General features: G+C 36.0%; 1 protein-coding gene across 2 annotated transcripts in view; it reads left to right on the plus strand.

Moving 5' to 3' along the window:
* AUH (AU RNA binding methylglutaconyl-CoA hydratase) overlaps nucleotides 1–21,921 on the plus strand; it is a 116,865-nt gene that overhangs the window by 23,990 nt on the left and 70,954 nt on the right. For both annotated transcript variants that reach the window (XM_052775906.1, XM_052775907.1), the window contains exon 4: nucleotides 12,134–12,220. In XM_052775906.1, coding sequence (XP_052631866.1) covers nucleotides 12,134–12,220 — 87 coding nt within the window. The remainder of the gene's footprint in view (nucleotides 1–12,133; nucleotides 12,221–21,921) is intronic.

Consider the following 21,921-nt stretch of genomic DNA (forward strand, 5'->3'; position numbering starts at 1 on the left):
GGAAGTTTCGGGCTAATATACCAATATGACAAATACTGATCATTGAGAGGGGGAAGAAAAAAAAAAAAAGGCAGCTAAAGATTTACTGGGTGATGCTTTTCAAATCAAGGGATGGGATAGAGGGTAACGAAGAAGACGAAAAAGGCTTTCACCCATGCCTTTATCTACATTCAGGTGATACAGCAGTTCAAACTGTGGTTTTTCTCAGGAAGAACTCCTCCTTTGTTTAATAGGATTTATAGCTGAATACTGACTTCAGGACTTCTTTAGAAGAGATTCTGACTTTCTCTTTTTTACCACATAACACACTTCCTCCTTTTGTATTTACAGCTCATAAAACTGGGTGTGCTGTTAGTTAACTATTTTTGTAATTATTGCTAATCAAAATAGATAAACCCAGCAGTATCAATTCCTTTTAACATTAAAAAAACATATGTGCAGTGGTCAGATATATGGTATATGCAAAAGATTTGAGTCAGTCATCTGCAGTAGTGCAATGAAAAATGTCTATTTCTGATTACTTAATTTACTAGAAATCGAAGTGGAACAAACAGCAGGTTGCTCAAAATTTTAGATGTGTTCATACTTCTTTGAGTTGAAAGGCTTAGTACTATTTACTAAGAATGTTCAGTCTGAATATCACTATTCATTTGAGGTTAAAGAAGAAAGATGAAGAATCTCACCACTAGCAAATTTTAGGAATGCCTGGTTATTAATTAGAAGGTAGAAAACTGTGTGTCACTTGTCATTATAGGGGTTAGATACTAGGAAACTCACTGCATAGCTATAGCAATTGATACAAATCAGATGCGGTGCTACATTAATGATATTTTTTTCAGTAGTAGTAGTGTTAAAATATCCATACATTTTTATTCTATTGAGTAAATTACTTTTAGTTCTTTGTTTAAAACCCAAGAACTCTGGTGCTGATCTTTTCAGAGGATTTTCTTATGGAAGGTGTAGAATAAATGGAAATCACAATTAATGATTCCACGATTTGGAGCTAAATAGTCGGGTAAAAAAATGCAGCTTTTATGGTTGTCTAATTTGAACTATGTTATTCCCTATAAGAATTCAGTTATGTTTCATTACCAGAAAGTAAGTGCACATCATGTTATAGGCATGATGTAGAAGTTCTCTTAGTGAAGGTTGAATTTGAAAATGAAAAGTCATTTGAGGAAGTTGGGTGTTCAGACTACCAGAATGACTGGATTAAAGAAGTACTTCTGTAATGCTTATTGTGGAAATAACATAGAAATACAAGTGGCATAGGAAGTAGCTTTGCCTTTTTTTTTAAAAAAAAAAAAAGCTCTGTATTGAATAGTAATTGCAACATACATTGCTTTTTATTAAATACTGATAATTATCATTACTCTGATGTGCGGTGTAAACTCATGGTCTTGCGGTGTTTAAGTAGCTGAGCTGTTGTATGAGGGATTATTTGAAGATTGGGACAAACAGGTTTGTCATGATTTCATTGCTCTAGAGGTCTGTATTTGTGGCTCCTAGCCACTTACTAGGTGAACTTCACTGCTGCCACCACTGTCTTCTCCTCCTGGATCTTGTCCACTGATTCTGTATCTATCTGAGAGTCAAGGATGATGCAGCCTCCATGCCTGTCTTCTGGTAGTCCTGATAGTTGGCCTGACAGAGGTCACTAGAAGTGAGGCATAGCACAGAATCAAAGTTAATATTGTCTTAACTTACTGTTTGGAAACAGGTAACTATCCTGTTCTCATACCTTTCCACCAGTAGTGGTCTCTTTCATGTGCCATGGAAGAAACTGCAAGAAGCCCTGTTGTGATAGTTCCACAATGTTTTGGCTCCATAAGAGGATACTAGGGACTAAGGAGTGACTGAGGTAGTTGTTAGATGGTGGAAGTGTCACAAAGAAAACTGGTTGATGTTTGGGAAAAAATTGGCTTTGGTTTTAAGAGGTGAGATTAGGATCCTTATAATGATTCTTTTTTTTTCCCTTCTGCAAGCGAAGATGAATTCAGGAAAGGCATGTGAGGTGTAAGCTGCCTTTTTTGTGGCAGGAAAGGTTAACAGGAGGAATACTGTTGGGTGCTTCTAAATTTAGAGCTGGACAGGCAGGATGGAAAAAGAGCCATCTGATTTTTAATCTGTATCAGGTCTGAATTTGCATAGGCATTGAAAAGGGATTGTAGAACTTTTGTATATAAAGTTAGGGTCGTTTATATTCAGGATTCCTGGATTTGAGGAGGAAACCTGTCTGAATTAACACCTTGGCCTTTAAGAAAGACTTGGGATTCAAAAGTTAAAAGGAAAACAAAAGTAAAAAAAAACCCCAAAGTTGTATCTTCTGAAATATCCCACTCATGGCATCTGATTTAGCAGCTAGTGCTTTAAATATGCTGATCTGAGTGTAAATTATTGCAAGATATGAGATAACCTATAGTAGTGGAGCTACAAGACTGCCATCTTACCGGAGGGAATGCTTAGGACTGGCATTCTGCCACAGGCTCAAATATACAGGAATTGTAGACATTTTCTTTGTTCTTCACAGTTTGATGATTCTCAGGAGCTTTCTGTGACACAGTGACACAGAGGGGATACGTGCAAAAAGTACAGATATCCAAGTCATGTTAATAAATTATGACAGCAAATCTTATATGGAAGGCTATCAATATCAGTTTTGACTTAAAAATCATATATCCACATTTAGAGAACTTCAGGTATATAAAGTCTTGCATAAAAATTAATAATTTTATTAATTTAAATTACTTATGTAGGAAACTTACATAGCATCCTTCATGCCAAACTGTTTTTCCCTTGACTAAAATGCCTTCAGCCAGCATCATTCTCATTTTGTTTTGAAATTTAGAATACACCTTGCTTTTTATTAAAGTTACATGTAAATGCATTTTTCTTTGTGCTCAGTTCAGGTGGCGTCTGCAAAAATTTGTGTCTATACCAGTGTGCAATAGGACTCATGGTTGCTGTCAATAAAGCAAATGATTACTAGAGAAAGTAGGTGGTTACTCTCAAGTTAGGAAAGGTGAATTATGAAGTCTGCTGCTTTAAAAACCCTGTGATAACCATACGTTGTGAACTAGTTTCTTAGATGAAATGTTATTTAACAGGCAATTGTGAAAAATGTATCATAACCTTCTTAATATATTTGTGTAACAGTACCAAAGATGGAGAGACAACCCAATTAGATAGGCATAGGGCCAAGGTCTGTGTTTCTAGCCACTGGATGTTTATTTATAGCTCTTTGGGGCTTCAGAGCCAGCTTGTAAGTATATTAATTCACTCTTAAGGCTGGGTCCCATGGTAATGTACTGGTTTTAATTTTTTGGTTCCTTATACATTGCATACTGAAATTTCTTCCTAATGATCATGAGCATATGTGTGCTTATTTATATTCATTTCAAATCATTCTGGATCTTTATAGTGTGCTGACTTCCTAAAAATTTTGTGCATCTGAAAAATTGAGTTATGAATACTTACATATAACTTGTGGAGTTCTCCATTCCATTTTATATGAGAAGATTTTCGGCACTTTCTTAATATTCTGTGATATGTTACTGACTTCTTTTCAGTTGTGGTTTTTGTTTTCTACCTAATTTGTTTAAATCGCTAAAGTGCGGGGTTTTTTGGGTTGTTTTGTTGTTGTTGTTCTTTTTTAAATCCCAGTATGAAATGCACTCAAATGTAGAGATCCAAGTCATACTTGCCATGTAAAAGTGGTGATAATGTCTGTTCAATTTAAAATTAAAAAATAAGTATCAAGGAAAAATTTAAGTATGAGAAGATATGAGAGTTTGGATGAAACCGTGTGGAGACTGAGTCTAAATGTCATGGGATTCCTTCCTCATTGAAAAGTTCTGAGGTACTCTACAGCACAGGCAAAGTTAATGTGAGTCGTAGATTTTTATCTCTCCCTAAGGAATAAGAAAACAATAAAAAGGGTTATATAAAGCCATAATTTGCCAATAATACATTGTTCTCGTAGAGATTAATCTTTGAGGAAATGATCTTTTAATTTAAATTTTGCCTCTTACATGCACATGTTTGATTTAAAATTTAAAATGTGAAATCTCAGAGAACAGAAAAAGCAGAGAGTAAGTTGTACTGCTTTCTGAGTAAGATCTTTCTTTTCAGTAGTACTTATAAAAGAAGCTGATCCTCAGAAGCAAATTGCTAGCAGTTCTTTGTTTAGCAGGTATTTCAGTAATATTTTTTTCCCTTTCTCTTTATCCTTAACTTTCAGATCTGTTATACCTCACAACTAAAAACCGTGATTCTTGATGAAATTGTTTCATTTCTTAATGTCTGAATTAGTAACTGAGTTCTTAGTATTGATAGAATCAATTCGAATATAAAATCTTGAAAATATTTAGGAATACACTGGAACATATTCAGTACATTATAAGTTTATTTGGTGTGTTCTGTAGCTTTTAAACATTTAGATTTGAATATTCCTTTTTATTCTTAAAAAAATTTGAAAAAGAGCTTTCTTCCTGTCCTTTAATCTCTCAAATATCCATTGTAAATTTTTGGAGGAGGTGTTTATTCATCTTACCCTTGGAAAATGGGACAGACTAGCAAAGAGTGATGCAGAAATACTGCTCAGGTATGCCAAGATATGTTTAGGATGGAAGAAGCGCAGCTGGAGCTCAAACTAGCAAAAGGTGTCAAGACTAACAAGGAAAATTTCTGTAGGTATGTTAGTACAAAGCAGAAGTTCAAGCCAAATGTATGTCCACTGGCAGCTTAGTTATGAATGACACAGGAAAGGCAGAAGTACTCCGTTTTGTCTTTGCCTTGGTCTGCATGGGAAAGGTCAGCTCCCAAGTCTCTGTGCCAAGAAGCAACAACAAAGTAAACCCTAAACCACTGACAGTAGAGGACTGACTTAAGGTCCATCTGTACCAGTTGGACACATACACCTGAACAGGATCCAATGGGATGCATCTGAGTTGGTGCACTAGAGAGCCACCATCTATCATATTTGAAAGGTGTTTGAAGACCTAAGAGACTGGAAAAGGGCAAATATCACACCACTCTGCAAAAAGGAAAATTTGGGAAACTACAGACCGGTCAGTATCACTCCAGCCTCTGGGGAAATTATGGAACAAGTGTTTGTGGAAGTTGTTTCCAGGCTCATGAAAGACAAGAAGGCAGCTGGGAAAACCCAACTCAAATTTACCAAAGGTAAATTGAGCTTGACTAACCTGATTGCCTTCTGTGATGAAATCACATGCTCAGTGGATGAGAGAAGAGTTATGGATGCTAACTACCTTGACTTTAACAAGGCATTTGACATGTTCTGCCCTAACATCCCTGTAGTTGGTAAGATACAGTCTGGACATACAGACCGTAAAAAGTGGCTCGCGTACCAAGATCAAAGGGTGCTGTAGTGTTAATGACTTAAAGTCAAACTGTCAGCTGGTCACAAGTGGAGTTCCCTGAGGGTTGATACTGGGTCTGGTAGTACTATTCAGTATCTTTGTAAATATTCTAAGGATAGGATTGAGCCCTCACTGGCTTTGCAGATGACTTTAAAGTGGAAGGAGAGGCAGGTGTGTGGGAAGGAGGAGCCACCATTCAGAGAGACCTTGATAGCCTGGGAAATTGGGCCAACAAGAATTGCATGAGGTTTAACAAAGATAAATATGAAGTCCTGCACCTGGAATGGAAAAATCTTAAGTGGCAGAACAGGCTGGGGACTGACTGGCTGCAAAGGACCTGGGGCTTCTGGGGGACAGCAAGCTTAACATGAGCTAGCAGTGTACCATGGCAGTAAAGAAGGCAGACAGTGTCCTGGACTGCATCAGGAAGATAACCATCAGCATATCAAGGCATGTGCTTGTTCTACTCAGCACTTAGTAGGCCAGCAGAAGGTGATTAGAGGGTTGGAGATTGCTGAGGTGGGAGAGCTAACTGGTCTTCCTGTGCCCGGTAGATACGGGGAAAAGTACTCTATTTGCAAGGATGTATACAGTGACAGAAGAAGAGGCAGTGGACACAAGTTGCTTTAGGAGAATTCTGTCCAGATAAAATAAATTCTTCATTGTGAGAAGATTGATTAAGAATTAAACATAGGAATGATTTTCCTAGAGAAGTGGTGGAATCTCCCTTGCCAGCAGTATTAAAGACTTGAAAGAACCCTGGATGAGCTAATCTAGGGCTGTGCATTTGACAGAAGGTTGTACCAGGTGATCTCCAGAGTTTTCTTCCAGTCTAGACTTTTCTATTATTCTACCAAATAGGTGATAATCTTTTTTGTTACTCTTTGAAAGATGGTCCAGAATAGTTAATGTTTATGAAGCATTCTGTCTGTTCTTAATTGAACAGACTGGACTCATTTTTGTTCAAGACTACAATCAGTAGTAGCTCTAATGGTTAGAGACTGATGATCCAAGTATCCTGGGTCTGGCTGGGCTGAGAGGTGCAATGGAGCTCTTACTGGAATGCATGCATATTTTGTCTGCAAAGCATAAAACATTTTTTCTTTCACAGGCAAGAAATTTAAGTAGTGGTTGACTTTTTTTTGTACTGTGATTTGTCAAGTGTATAGCTTTACACACAGAAAAATGGTAGTTGAAAGCAAAATAAAAATCATTAATCTACATGGTGACATTATTATCAAATTTAAATTATGCTTTTGTGTTTTTTTTAAAGGATTTTTAAGGATATTAGCTTGAAGTGTATATCTATTGGCAGAATAATATTTGTAACTTATTTATTACTGTGGTGTATATATATAACACTAATTCTATTTAAACAGTTTTGCTCATCGTAGACTTGACACTATCACTAAATAAATTTATTTTTTCATGAGGTATTGCAGTTTCTGTTCAAATTGGGAAGTAAGTTGTCCTGAATAGATTTCAGGATGTAAAAGCTTTATTTCTGAAATTATTGGAAATTTGGAGAAAAAATTGTTGGTAAATCTTTCTGAGTTTGAACTTAAGTTGGCTATAATGTTGTCCTCAAATATGTACATACAGCTCCCTTTTGGGGTATTCCTAACCTCATAAAAGTTGATTGAGGTTCTGCTAATGATTTCAGCTAAACTTGGATTTCTTGCAGTGGCTTCTCTAGGAGATGTGCGCTTCTGCCTTTGAGGAAGGATATTTATATGTACCCTAACTGGTGGAGTTTTTTGTAGTAGTTATAATTTAATCTATAATATATGTCAAAGTTGACCATTTGCCTCAGTATTTTAGTTCAGTATCTTAAGTGTCTATTTTTCTGTGTGGAGAAGGAGGGATATTAATTCACAGTCTGCTTAATTACTTTGTGTGGGAATAAGCTGTGGGCACATAGCAGTTCTTAACCTTTTAATTGGTGAGGTAGTACATGTTTTGTACTCCCAGTTGAAAGCATTGTAAGTTTCCTTCATAAATTCCTTAACCTGTTTCATTGGATTATTAAGGTGATGCCTCTGTGCTTTGCAGTTTTCAATGTTCCTAGTTCTTGCCAACAAGGTACAGGGGAATTGGACAGAGTATGCAAAAGAGTATCTTCTGATATTCTTGGATGTCACTTCCTTATTGAAATTTTGGTATGCTGACAGAATTGGTTGATCTGTGTTTAGCAAGATCAAAGGGCAAGCTCAAAATAACATTGCTATGGTAAGAATTTAATATTTTACTCTACGTCAAATGCCTGTGCATGTGTCACTTCCTTTTCTCTTCTCAGAGAAAAGGCACTTTGGGCACTTTTTGATACTTGTTAGAATAACTTCACTGTTTAATTTTGGTGTGCCAGATTTCTAAAAGACTTATTTTTTAATAAAAATACTTATTGCATAAAGTTAGAATTTTAAGCGTGATGTATAAACCATTAAATTTTATGCCTTGTTAGTTTACAGCTTTTGTGGTGTACTTTGGAAGTATGTGTTAAATCATAGTATAGAATAGTACTGTACAAGAAAATTTCTAGGCATTTATGGTATTTGGAAAGTGAGGCTTATACAAAGATGTTGGAACAGATTTTTCAAACACAACACTTAGCTTTTCAACAGTATATAAATTCTGTTTAGAAAGTGTGTGAAAAAATCCAAATATGGCAAGAGGCATGGGTTCAGAGTAATCACTGTAAAACTTGGTTTCTTTTGGTGTGTTTTCTAAGTTAAATAGCCATCCTTGTCATATAGACATGTAGGTGGAAGAAAATTCTGGTGAATAATAGCAATATGCCTATCTTGCTGGACTGCCCTTGGCTTTCTGAAATAAACATTTTCTCTGGCATCATTGTGAAATGCAAGTCAGGCACATGCTGCAAAAACTCCCTGGACTGACAATATACAACAGTCATTGAGTAGCCAAATGTTTAAAAACATGCAATTGAGTTAATTGATTACATCAGGGTTTTTATACTTATGGGAAGTAAGGTAAAAAATAACTAACCTTTTGATGTTCTTCCAGTATTGGAGGGGGGAAATAAGAAAGTGATGGATGAAAATTAAACGGATTTTCTTTTGGGTTGGCAAACCTCAGTAGAAGTGTAGGTAGTATTTAAACCAGCATGCATCTTCTTCACAGTAGTTTCAAGGGTTGATCTGCGTGTACCAGTTTATGTACTTGCTGCTCAGCAGATCTCTAAAAGACTGCTGTTTGTACTGATAGTTTGCCAACAGGACTTCATTGGAAGTCTTCAGGGAAGTTCTCTCCTACCAGTTTGCTTCATAAATTTGGAAGTGATGCTTCTGTGAATTAAGTTGATTCAAGAAGAGTTTATTCACAAGTGGAGAGTACCTGTCTTAATCCTAATGTAGCTGTTGGAGGAAGTGGCTGATTGCACTGTCAGTGTAGTCTTTCACAGTTGCACTTCTCTTTTGTCCTGTACTAACAGCTAGTAATTTGAAAAGGCACTCCGTAGTCTTTAAAAGGGAGTTCTTAAAGTGCTGGGAGTAGAGAGGTGAGAACTGGGGAGCATGAGTCCTAGAACCACAGTTGGTTTTGACGAGCTTTTGCTGCATTTTGGAGTAGATGAGATTCAATTAGTGGGACAAAGCATTGAGATGCCAGAAAGCGTAATATGGAGAAAACAGTGATTCATGCTTCAGCACAAACCGGATGGATGTGGGGACGTAATTACAGTGTACAGTCAAATCTGCAACAGTTAGTTTGCCTCTGCTCACTGGTAGCTCAGGTTCCCCCTTTGTTACATCTTTGGGTAGAAGGACTTAGAGATCCCAGTGTTCAGTGTGGTGTGGAGTCACGGACCCACAGTACAGCCCCTGGAGTCTGTTGTGAGTGGATGTGGGGAAGCAGATATGCCAAACGCGGCCACAGATTTCAGCTGTGGCCCATGGGAAAGTTGCAGAGGTTCATTTTGTGAGAGTTTTTGTGGTTTGAAGAGCTTAGCTACTTTTTTGCTCTCAGCAGTTGAGCAAATACTATTTTCAGATACTTTAAAGTAGGAAACTTGGGGTGAGAGGAGGGATCTTTGATTTCAGTAGCTGAGAGAGCAGAAGTCTCTGGTTGAACCTGCACTCTCCTTCATGGCTGTCTTCAGAAACTTGTCCTTTCCTACTTCTGACTTGAGAAGAGATTTCGAAGAAACATGTGAATAGTTCTCTGCTATATGGGTCAAGGAATTCTTCAAGAATTCTTTGATCAGTGTTTGAATCTTGTAACAGGAACAAAAGTATTAAGTCAGTAGCAGTTCCATCTCTTGTGAACCAGAGGATGCCAAGGCGGGTGTTCTGTTGGAGTGCAGCGAATGGTTTCTGCCTAAAAGTCTTCTCTCTGAAAAAGCTTCAGTTACTATTATTATGCTTTGGAGGGCTAAAATAGGAAAGGGTTAGGAAAAGAACTTTTTCCATTTCCTTGACAGTTATGAGAGAGAAATACGAAAAAAGGGAAATGTAAGATTACAGAAGTTGGTTAGGGTGCTAAGATAAGCTATTGTACTAGAAATTTTTTTACAGTACTCAAAATGATTAAATTTTCAGCTACCTTTTAATCCATTCTTACAAAAATTTTTGTGGAAAATTTAATAGATTTCTGTAAAAATCATCAAGGAAACGTATATTCTAAATGAAGGAAGAAGTCTGCAGTTTGTATGTTTTTGTTTTAGAAGGGTTGGGTTTTTGGGGGTTGAGTCCAACTGTTTTCTTAACACTAATACTAGAGGTATTTTTTAGGTTCAGTGCCTCTCTTTTGAAGTTTTCTTTTTTATACTTTTCAAGGGTACGACCGGTGAGCAGGATTTCAGTGTGTGGAGGGTTTGAGTGAGATTGCACAGCCGTGCAGTTTTCTTGTTCATAAAGCATGCAGTTTCTTGTTCTTATATAGGCAATGGTCTGGACAGAGTTGTAGAAGCTAGACCCAGACATTAACTGATATCAGAGGAGTGATATTTTTTCATTTGCACACTTGCTCATACAACTTTTAAAGCGGGTTTTGTCATGAAGTTTTAAAACGCTCCTTTTAGCTACAGAACCCTATACATAAATGCATTTGTGAAAGTTGCTTGCAGTTTTATATGAATTAGAGTTCTATCCAGATTTATGGATGGAAATTTTGTTTGCTTTTCAGGTTCCTGGCAAGATTTCTGTGTGCATTGTTTATGAATTACTAAAGTAGCAACTGCAATTTTGCTGCAGCGTAGACTTGACCACAGTAATTCCTGTTTTATCCTGCTGCTCAACTGGTCTGTCACACTGTCTTCAGTTGGGGCGTATCCTAGAAGGTTGTTTGGAAGCTTTTGGCAAGGTGTCTGATAGTGTAAATTAAACTTGACATTATTTAGTGGGAAACATGCAAATGCAGTCAGGACTGATGCTTCATTGTTTTTATATTGACGTGCATAGAAGGAGAACAAAAGTCTTAGTGAAATGAGGAGCTTTGCTATGATGGAAGTAGAAGGGGAGATACAGAGCTGCTTTGTTAGGCATGTTACCTTAAAACAGTAGCTGGATGTCTATCAGAAAATGTCAGATTGAGATACTGATTTTCATGGAGCTAGACTAGAGTTGTGAATTTCAACTAATGCTGCCAACAAAAGTATATCTAAAACTGTGTTTGATGAAGAGGGCCAAGAGGGTCTAGCATGAGTTAAGTCCAGAAAGGTAAAAAGGGGAGCCTATCACTGCTTAATTTAAAATTCAAAGATACAGTCTTAACTTCATCTGAGTCTGATGCATTTTCCTGAACGGATAGTATTTTGATTCTTAGGGTAGAGAAACATAACACTGTTTTCTGCTTTGGTTATATGCCTTGTTTAGCCTTTTCAGGCATATGCCAAGACACTAACTTAATAGCTTTATTTGTACCAAATAGAAAAAATACACACTAACTTGCAGTGGGAATGTTGCACTTCTTTGGAGAATAAATGTGTATATGCAGGTTTTGTCTTTTTCATGTATTCTTCTATAAGAAAAATGGACTTCCTGTCTTACTCTGTATTTAGCTATTATTACTATCTGTTTCTTTTTCTTTACACATTCATGAGAGAAAATGTTGGGTTTGCATATTGGTGAATTTTTAAAAACACATTTTTGAAACCATCTCTAGTTCCAGTGTGCTTTTTAAACATGAAGAAATAGATTAAAAAATAAAAATTTTAGCTTTTTGTGGAAGAACAACAAATGCGGTATTTCACATTCAAAAATACATTTCAGTAAAGTGAGTTGAAAAATGGTACTAGGCCCACTCTAGAATTTTTTATTTACATAAATCTAGTCTGTTAATATAAACACATGCACCCTAGGTATTTTATGATCTACCAATAAAAGAATAACAAGAGCACAATATGAAAAACACGTATTTATCAGACTTTGTGACACAGTTGGGAGAATATAAGTGTATGTCAGGTGAAATATTAGCATAAATACTCTTGCTCATAAACTAATATGGGAAGAAGAAATGTCACTGGGAAGAATATACTTAGTGAAAAACTGGTGGTGGTTAATGTGATTTTTTTGTTGTTGTTGTTTTGGGGTTTTTTAATTTTGTTTCTGTTTTTCCTTGATAAACAGTCCGTGTTTTCCTTGAAATCTGTGGGAAATGAATGTCACCAATTTGAACTGCCCTTGTCTCAAAGTAGACTTAAATTTTTTTTGGAATATAGGAATATTTTACTTTTGAAAATGTATTTACAGTACTGTATATGGCTTGCTAACATGTATGTGAAATGTCACTTACAGGTGCTGACCTTAAAGAAAGAGCAAAAATGCACTCAAGTGAAGTTAGTTCTTTTGTCTCAAAAGCAAGAGCAACTATAAATGAAATGGGTATGTAACCTCTCCCTTGAACAATGTTATTTTAACTGTAACCTGAGAAGGGTTAGATCAGAGGAATGATATAAATGTGCATGGTTAATTCTTGACAGGTAGTAGAATATCCACAACTATTTATATTGTTAAATACGAATCACAGTGCCTTACTTCTTTTAAAATGTTCCTAATTGAATTGGACTTTTTTTTAGAATGCTAGGAAAAGCTAAATCTCAGCTGAAATAGAGGTGATTTGCCCTGCTGTTTTCATAAAGGATGGATTGTTCAGTGACATCCAAGTACTTTAGAATTTAATTTTTACTATTGAATTCTTGTGGTTGGTATAATTAATACAGTCTTTAATACATTTTAGAAACATGTTAAATGTCAGCTGTTGATAGAAAGTTAGCTACTAAGACCATCTACAATTTTGTTTAATATGCACTTGTTTTGGTGTAGTAAAACCTGTTAATAGTTTGGGATTTTAATTGAATTGTACCAGTTTTTAAGGGTGGTAATTTCTCTGTAAATTTTGCATTATGAATTCACCATCAAATCATTATGTTTCTGCATCTCAGCTGATCAGTTTTAATATAATTGTTTTTCAACAGGGCATTGCTGGTACACTTTGTCAAAAAGAGAAGTCAAGTGTACCAAATTTGAAGCAATTTTATACATTTGATTTATATATGCAACATATTTTGTTACTTGAAATTTTGGCACAAAACTCTAAGGAATAAATTGCTTCTCAGAGAATGTTTTTAGATGTACATCCTTAATAACATTGGGTCAGATCTTGGTTTGGCAGAATGTTATTAGTGGAAACCAGTAAGTTGTTGCAGGTAAATGACAGACTACTGAAGAATGAGTCTTTGATTAGGTACTTCATGGAGATACTTGTGTCCTTGAGTTAATGTCTTTGAAGTGAAGCAGGTTCTTAAGGCTCTTTAAATAAATAAAATCAGTAAAATATCTAGAAGTGAATAGATCATTAATTTCCTGCAGCTGATACTGTATTTCATGGTGGCATTTGTCCTTTTATTGGAATGCTGAGCAAAAGGCAACAAGTTGTTCCATTTAGTTACTTTGTAAGATTTTTGGGTGGCTTCCTTAGTTGTAAGTTATAATTTTTCAGATTTTCTTGGACTGAAGTTACTGGAAATACTTTCTGAGCTGCTATCAACGTTTAAACAGGTGCGGCTGGTTTTAAGATCTTCCTGTGATCAGGAAATAGGTTTTTTTAAATTTGATTAAATTTTTAAGTGAGAAAATTCCTAAAGACTAAAGAAGATTTGGATTTGGCATTCTGCACTGAATGCGTGGAAAATATACACAGTGATGTGATGCTTTGTTTTGCTTCAGAGTTGAAAAGACTTTAAGAAAAATTTTTGATTGTCTTCATTAAGGTTCCTGTGAGAGTCTTTAACTACTGAACATGTAAGCAAATTTTCAATGTTATCTAAAGGTTTACAGTGGATCATTATGCTAACAGTGAATTACTTGAAGTTTAGGAAACCAGTATGAGTGCTTTCATTCATTGATCTCTAGTCTCTTTCTCAAGAAAGAAGCATGAGATATGAGTAAGTGGAATTAGTGTTTGAGACTCTAGGTCACTGAAGTACCTAGATAGGAAGGTGTGCGAGGGGATGTAGTAACAGCAACTAGACATGCTGCACGTTGGAAAAGAGAAAGAATTTGAACATAGCCCTTGCCCAATATTTTAACAAAACTTTTGTGAGTGTCTCTCTCCCGTCCTTCTTCTTTCCCTCTTTTTCCCCCTTCTCCCCTCACTCTTCACTTCTTCCCTCCTCCCATTTTGCCATTTCTGCTTTAAAACGCTAAACAAAACAGTCACTAGAATGTTCTTTAATGGTTACATGATATTTGGCCATCTCCCAGTTCATTTTCTTAAAGGCGTTTTTACAGGATTGGAGAATAATACTGAGGTAACACTTCTAATGTTACTGGTCAATTTTCATATCGTGTATGTTTGGACATGCATATTATATAAGTAGCTTTTATTTTTCAGTCGCATGATGTATTCCCACTACATACATATTTGAGGCGTTGTTTTTGAACACATTATGCCAACAGTAGATGTATTTATAGGATGGATCTAACATTTTTCTGAAGGGTCTTTGCAGACCAATTTAAAATGTGGTTCCGTACATCAGGAACTGGTAGAGAATATATACAAGTGGATTTTATAAATGAGATTAGATCAGATGGCTGTACAAGGCATCATGTTATGTGATGCCCTTACGAATGGAAGAAAACATTAATTTTGTAGCAAGTCAGAGGTTCTCAGTTTTTCTTTTTTTCTTCTGAAGAAGTGATCTGGCATTACAGAACGTAATTTTTGTAGAACTAGTGGGACGTTGTATTTGCATTTGATTACTGCAGTGAATCTCTGTATTGAAAATCATAATGATATATTTCTTGCCCAGCAACAACCAGAATGCTGTGAGATGGTTAAAGAGGGGAAACAATTTTCAAATTATTATTTGCCACTGCAGAATGCTATATAGCCAGGGCACAATATTTCCAATTTCCCACTTTGTTCTTTTTCTATCCAGGTTTAATGCTGTAATCTCATTTAAAATGTGTTCTACTCTTTGCTTTTCAGAAATAGGTCATGTTTTGATAATTGCGTTTTTGTTCAGATGTGTGACCTAGTAAGGAGATGCTTCTTTTAACAATATTTTCAGAAAGAAGACCGTTAAGTTATCTTTGTAGACAAAGTACACAAAAGGTTAATTATGTCTTGAACAACTGGATAAACCTGGCTTTTTAGAATTTGCGTGCTTTGACTTTCTTTAGTTCCTGTCAATTTCATTATATTTAAAAACCTTATGCTAGTGGTTTTGTAAAAAGCTGTGGTATCATTTTGGAATACAGCTACAGAAGAGAGTTTTCTGGAAATTAAAAGCATACTGCACTTGTTTCTATGGGATTAATTTATAACTTCGTGCTAAATTTGGCTGAAGTATTAAGACTGCAGTAAATATTACTTGGTATAAAAATAAGCACTTAAAAAAAGAGCTGAAAAAATTGTACTGAGCTGTTAGTTGCAGTGCTTAGACCTTTAAGTTGAGGGGGGGGGGGGAATCAAAACAGCCTCTATTTTTAGCAGTGGTTGCTTTTGCTAAAATTATACCAGAATTGTGGGGGTTGGTTTTGCTTTTTGGTTTTGTTTTGTTTTGTTTTTTAATAGTAGGAATTCAAGGCTACTTGTCCATTACTAGATTCTGCCTTGAGGCTCTTTGTTACTGATATAAGGCTGCCTTTACCCTCAAAACACTAGGAGAGAAGAGCATTAATAGATCTCTTGCAACTACGCACAACAGAACAGACCTGACTAAATGAAATCAAATGTTACTGACTCCCAGAAACCTTGTTTTTGATACTTTGGGTTAAAAAAAAGAAAGCCATCATTGCGGGTCAGATCTTCAGCATATATTTTATGGTATGACTCCCATTAAGTCCATGTTGTTCTTTATACTGGCTGTGGGGCCTGGGCTGTGATATTACCATTGTATATATGTTATCTATTGGGATTTCAGCTGCAAAACAAACTGAGGCTATGTATGGAGCTGAATGCAATAACCACTCCTCCAGAAAAACATCTTGTTTAACAGAAAGAAAAAGTGAAGCTGCAGAAAGAATTTGAACTTGGCAAATACTTGTAATTACTTGGAGTGACGTTTGGCCCCAACCTCCTCTAAGTGAGAAACACCATTGGTTAGCAAAGCTCTTCCAAAGATCATAGGCCTAAGTACCTAAGTCCCACAAATGGGAAAAAAAAAAAATTGGAGACTGACTTTCTTGGTTACTTTTTAAAATTAAAGTATGGTCAGGCTTGATTTTTATGTCACATTTGGAGGTAAAACACCTTACTTGTGGCCTGATGGAACCTAGATCTGAACTGAGCTAAGGAAGAAGTTTTTAGTAAAACAACTAATTTTACTTGTTTTCTATTGGACATGTTCCATTCTAACAAACCTTATAGTGCTTTAAGACATCTGATTTGTTTTGATGCGTAAGTTGTGATACAACTTTAGTAAGTAGTGGTATTTAGTAGCTTTGTTTAGATATAATTTTCACAGATGTGGTTATTTTGACATAGTCCAATCTGAATGAGATCATCCTGAATGAAAGCACGTTGTGGTCAGTTTACTTGCATTTGTTTTTTTATTGCTTGCTTTTTATTTTATTCAAAGCAGATACAACTCTATATTTACAGATTTATTTTTTGTCCTCCTTGGCAATTTTCTGTCATTCTGGGTTCTCTCGGTCATCTCCAAACTTTTAATTTACCTAAAAGAGTGCTCTTATTCATCTTTCGGGAGAACAGTCTCTTGTCCAAAAAGTTCCTTTTTTGACTATTGAAGATCGTGCATCCTTGGAAATTCTTACGCTGTGCCACGTTATATGCTTGTTTTTGGATGCAAGCTGTCAAAACTTGATCTCAGGGGTTCCAAGAATGGGATCGGGATTATATAAGTTTCACTTGATTTCTGGTCTGCTAACTGCCACCCCACCTTTCCATTGTAAAGTCTCAAAAATAGGCAAGAATGATCATTGATGAGGTCGGTGCAGTGCTCTATTTTACTATTTGAGTTTCTGGGGCTTCTGTGGAGCTTTGGTTAACATTAAAAATCCTGGTTTAGTAACGAACACTCCAGACCTGATCGCTGCTCTGAGAAGTGACTGCTTTTTTAACATTGACCAAATCCACCTGTGTTTGCTGGAGGTAAATCTGGGCAGCAAAGATGGAGTGCTCTGATGTGGAAATCCAGTGAGAAGAACTGTGGGTTTCTGTCTTAGGGAAGAGCAGATATAGGCTATAACTTGAAAAAGCATTCACTGGGAAGCTGAATGAAATACCACAGGTAGCAATCAAATTTGAAAAAGGACATTATTTACAGCTAGCAGTGCCATGCTTAGCAGCCATCCTTAGGCATCATGGTCTCCCTGCATTGCTGACACTGTGAAAGGGAGATTTTGGCACAGTATTTGTCTTGCTGTGTTATGTTGTTGCCTGTTCAGTTAAGTGTAGAGCATGGCTAATACAGTTCAAGACTGCTAGCATTCTGAACGCGTTGCTGAGCTCTTGGTTGTTTTCCAGTAGTAGATTTACTGCTTCTCTTAACATTGAATTAATTTCAGATACCCTTTGACTAAGTATTGTCTGTTTCCTAAATAGACAGTACTGTCCTTGCAGAGCTAAAATTACAGGCTTCGTCAAATTGCATTGGTTTGTTTTTAATTAAAAAACACAATGCTAAACTCTTTACCATTATATAGGCAATGAATGCAACATTAAACTTCTCTACCAAGATGTTTATTAGCTATTTATATGACAGCATTGCTTCGACAATTGGTAATACACTTTTCCCCCTATAATATTAATAACTTTCTAAAAACTGTTATAAAAAAAAGATGCAGAAATGAGGACCTGAATGTTAGAATGAGCTGATTGTCCTTCATTATAGATCTGAAGATTAGGGAAGGAGGTGGCTTTGCATTGCCAATCCATTGCTTTCATCCCTGGCATTGCTGTACAGCCTTGACAAAAATTAACATACCCTGAGATGCAGTTCAGTTTTGCTTCTGGTAGTAATTCCAAATGCTGTTCTATGAGGAAAAGAGACTGTGCTCTGGACATGGCTCTAATTTTCCTCCCACAAAAAGGAACTGTACCAAAAGAAGGGTGCTACTTGCTCAAGAGGTTTGTTGAGATCAACATAGTCAGTTTGCACATTGACTGTTAAAACAGGCCTCCAGTATGACTTGCTGTCCAAGGCTTCTGTTCCCTCTCTAGGGAGCCACACTGTGTATGTTTGATGCGTTGGGAAACTCTACCCTTTCCTTGCCCTCTTCAGGTTTGAAATTGCATGTTTCAATCCCTGAATGAGAAGGAATAGTTTGTTAGCTCTTTTGCTTTGCCTGTCTCAGTCTCTGGCTCTGTTCCTAGAACCAATTGGTATTCAAAGGGCAGTGACTCCTGGCATGGTACCGAAAGTATTATGTTGCTCTTCTATCGAAGAAATCCTAAGCTCGTTGCTTGGGCCCAGCATTAGGCTTTGACTTCAGAATAGCACGTTCAAGTCGTGTACTGAACATGGCTTTTACCTAGTTACGTGCTGCTTTGATGATATTACCAAGGTAATTTATAAAAAAAAATTTTTTATGCTTACTGTGAAACATTAGGGAGTGTTTCCTCCATAGTGTTCAGTGAATGAGCTGACTGAAACTATTACTTAATACATTAAGCTAATTTAGAAATAAAGATATTTTAGCACTAGACTGAGGAGTGTATGTTTATGGAATACTGTTGAAAATAGATACAGGAAAAAAATTCTAGAAATGTTCACCTAAAATGATCACAGTCTGTGGGATTTTCTTTGTATTGTATCAAACAAGAATGCTACTGGTACTAGAGTATGTGTTATCTTCATACTGTAAATCACACAAGTAGACAACTAAAAAAATGAAAAACTTGTCCCGTTGGATTCTCTTAACTATTAGAGATTATAGTTGTGCTGTTGTTTGAATTTTATTTTGTGTGCTCTCTATGAAAGAAAAAAACTTACATAGAAGTAGATTGTAAAAATGTAACTGAAATCATTTATCCTTGGCATTGTTCTTTTGTTTTGTAAATGCAGTGCTTGAATATGTGCTATGCTATTTGAGTAATAAGCTCTTAAATGTACTTAGTAAGGTTAAGAAATACAAGAAATAGTTTTCATTTTTCTTCAATCCAAAGCTTTTCTTCATTGTTTTACTGAGGGCAGAAGTAGTCTTCTACAAGAAGAAACATTAGTAAATAAAAAGAAACTGAGGAATCTGTTTATCAAACTGAAGTGTATCACTGAAGATGAATGAAATATCCAAACTACTTTATATAGTACAAAAAGAGAATCGTGGAGAGTTGGCTGCAGAAGACTGTAGTTAAAGGGTTTGATTAAAGCACCTCTTTCATTCCCATTAGTTTCCCAGCTTTTGCTTCTGTTATCAAGAATATAAAACACACTGTCCCTATTACCTGTCAATAATAAAGTACTAAATAGAACATTTTAAAATTAAGTACATAATATTCCTATATTAAGTACTTTTTTGTCAATTCGAAAATATTTTTTCTAGGTCATTTATAAGAGTGAGTGATCATTGGAGGAAACCAGGAAATTAATGGGATTGAGGAAGATGCCTTAAGAAAACCCTTTAGCTACTGTCGTAATAAAGGGAAGATAAACTTGACTAATATCTTTTGCTTAATAATCAGCTGTAAGCAATGTGCAGTAACCATTTTCATTAAAAAGCAAAATTTCTTTCCAAGTACTGAAAAATAATTTTTTTATGCAGCTCTTTCTTGCTACCAATTGTCTGCCTGAACTTTGAAGGTATTAAAGCAAAGATAATAATGTTGAAATAAATCTATCAACAGTAGCAGTCTATTAAGCATCTTATCTGAAGCACAGGAATTAGAGGGTAGCTAAAGGTCTTTCACAGTTATAACTAGCAAACGTATGAAGAGAATTGTGTGTATCTAAATGCACATGTAGACTGTTCAGACTTAAAAGTGTGGTCATGTTTTTGCAGATGGAGATATTGTTAAAACATATGTAAATATATTAAGTTACTTTGAGTAACCACTTTTTCATTCTCTTTGCAATTATGACAGGTAAAGCTTTGTAGCATTTAATTATTTGCCTTGCACAAAAATGGCTTGACCAATGTTCTTTGCCTTCAAGTTCATGTAGGAAGATCTGACAGTGTCTCTTAGCCACTTTCGTATGTTGCTACTTACATTGGTTAGTTTTCATAGTGTTATAGAATGGATGAAAGTGCTTGTTGAAGTATTGGTTTTCTGTTAGCTTTTTTCCCCATAGAAGGGCCTTTTTTGATGGCGGTGCTTGCAATTGAAAATGCAAGCAAACTGTTGTAGTCATTGACTTGATAACAGATTTTACAAGGCAAGGTAAATGCCTGAAACACAATTAATTAACATTGCTCTCTTAAGTGCAAAGGTTGTATGCCATCTTAATGTTATCAGGAAAAGATCCCAAAAGATGAAATCAAGATATAGTATTGCATTGCAATTATTTTTCTGATTTCCTATGACATAAGTTATGTGAAAGTGTAATTTTATGATTAAATGTGATTTAATCATAAAATTAGTCATTAAATGTGATTTAATCATAATTTATGATTAAATTATGTTCCTAATGTAAAGAATATTTCTGTTATCGTAATTGCCAATGGACTACCTCTACTTGCCACTCAAGGTGCATAGTTTATGCACTTTTATTTTTTTGAAGGGAAATATCTTAATTTTACACTCAAGAGCAACATCACCAAGACAGATCAAAAGTCTGGATAGTGAGCAGGTGGAAGAGAAGTCTATTCTGAGTTACAAGGTATGAATATTTAGGTACAAACTTAATTATTTTAAAACAAAAATCCATTCCCAGTTATTATAGCAAGCTAGCATGTAGTTTTCAACAAATACTAATGCTGATTCAAAATTCCTATTTACATCTGTGGCCTTTTGAAAACTCTTTCGTAACTTGTAACTGGAAAACTTGCAGATTTTGGGTTAATAAAGAAACTTTGTAAAGTAACAGATCTTGAACCTTTCTTTCAACACGGTTGGTGTAGGAATCAGCCCACAGACTTTGCAGTATTATGTGGTTTTAAGCTATTGTTAGTTGAAATATTCACTGAAGATAAACAGAATGTAAATAAGTACATTGTTTTGTAATAATAAACCCCAAATTTATAATTCTTTATTTGACATTTTCACTCTATGATGTGACTTATGTTTCTTTGTTCTTGCTTTCCTAATGGCTGACCCATCAATTATGGATTCTACAAATACGTCTTTAGTTGTGTTTAGACATTTTGGGGGCATGTGACCACTCTTTTTATTAGTTTGAAGGCTCCATTATTGTTACTACTTTTAAATAAATGTACTAAGAAACAGAGAGGGAGCTTTCTTACCTGTAAATTAAAATTTGTCCTTGGACAGGTGCTGGTACAGCTAATCCTGGAAACTATTTCTGGGCACATGAAGGACAAGAACGTCATCAGGTGTAGTCAGCATGGATTCACAAAAGCGAAATCATGCTTGACCAGCCTTGTAGCCTATGATGAAATGACTAGTTTGGTAGATGAGGGAAGAGTAGTGGATATTTTCTACCTAGTCTGTACAATTCTTATAGAGTAACTGATGAGTGTGGACTGGACATGCAAACAGTGAGGTGGATTGAAAATTGGCTGAATGGATGGGTCCAGAGGCTGGTCATCAGCAGCATGAAGTCTGCTTGGAGGCCCCTAGCTAGTGGGTGTGTACCCCAGGGGCCAGTACTGGGTTTGGTCCTGTTCAACATTATTGGTGATCTGGATGATGGGACAGAGTTTAGTTGGCTGATAATATAAACACAGAAGGAGTGGCTGATGCATCAGAGGGTTGTGCCATCATTCAGAGGGACCTCAGCAAGCTGGAGAAATGGGCTTACAGGAACCTCATTAAGTTCAACAAAGGAAAGTGCAAAGTTCTGCACCTGGGGAGAAACAACCCCATGTGCCAGAACATGCTGGGTGCTAATGATCTGAAAGCATCTTTGCAGAAAAGGCCCTGCAGGTCCTGGTGGACACCAAGATGAACATGAGACAGCACTGTGCCCTTGTGGCAAAGGCGGCTAATGGTATCCTGG

This window comes from Harpia harpyja, chromosome Z, assembly GCF_026419915.1.
Source record: "Harpia harpyja isolate bHarHar1 chromosome Z, bHarHar1 primary haplotype, whole genome shotgun sequence".
NCBI lineage: Eukaryota > Metazoa > Chordata > Aves > Accipitriformes > Accipitridae > Harpia > Harpia harpyja.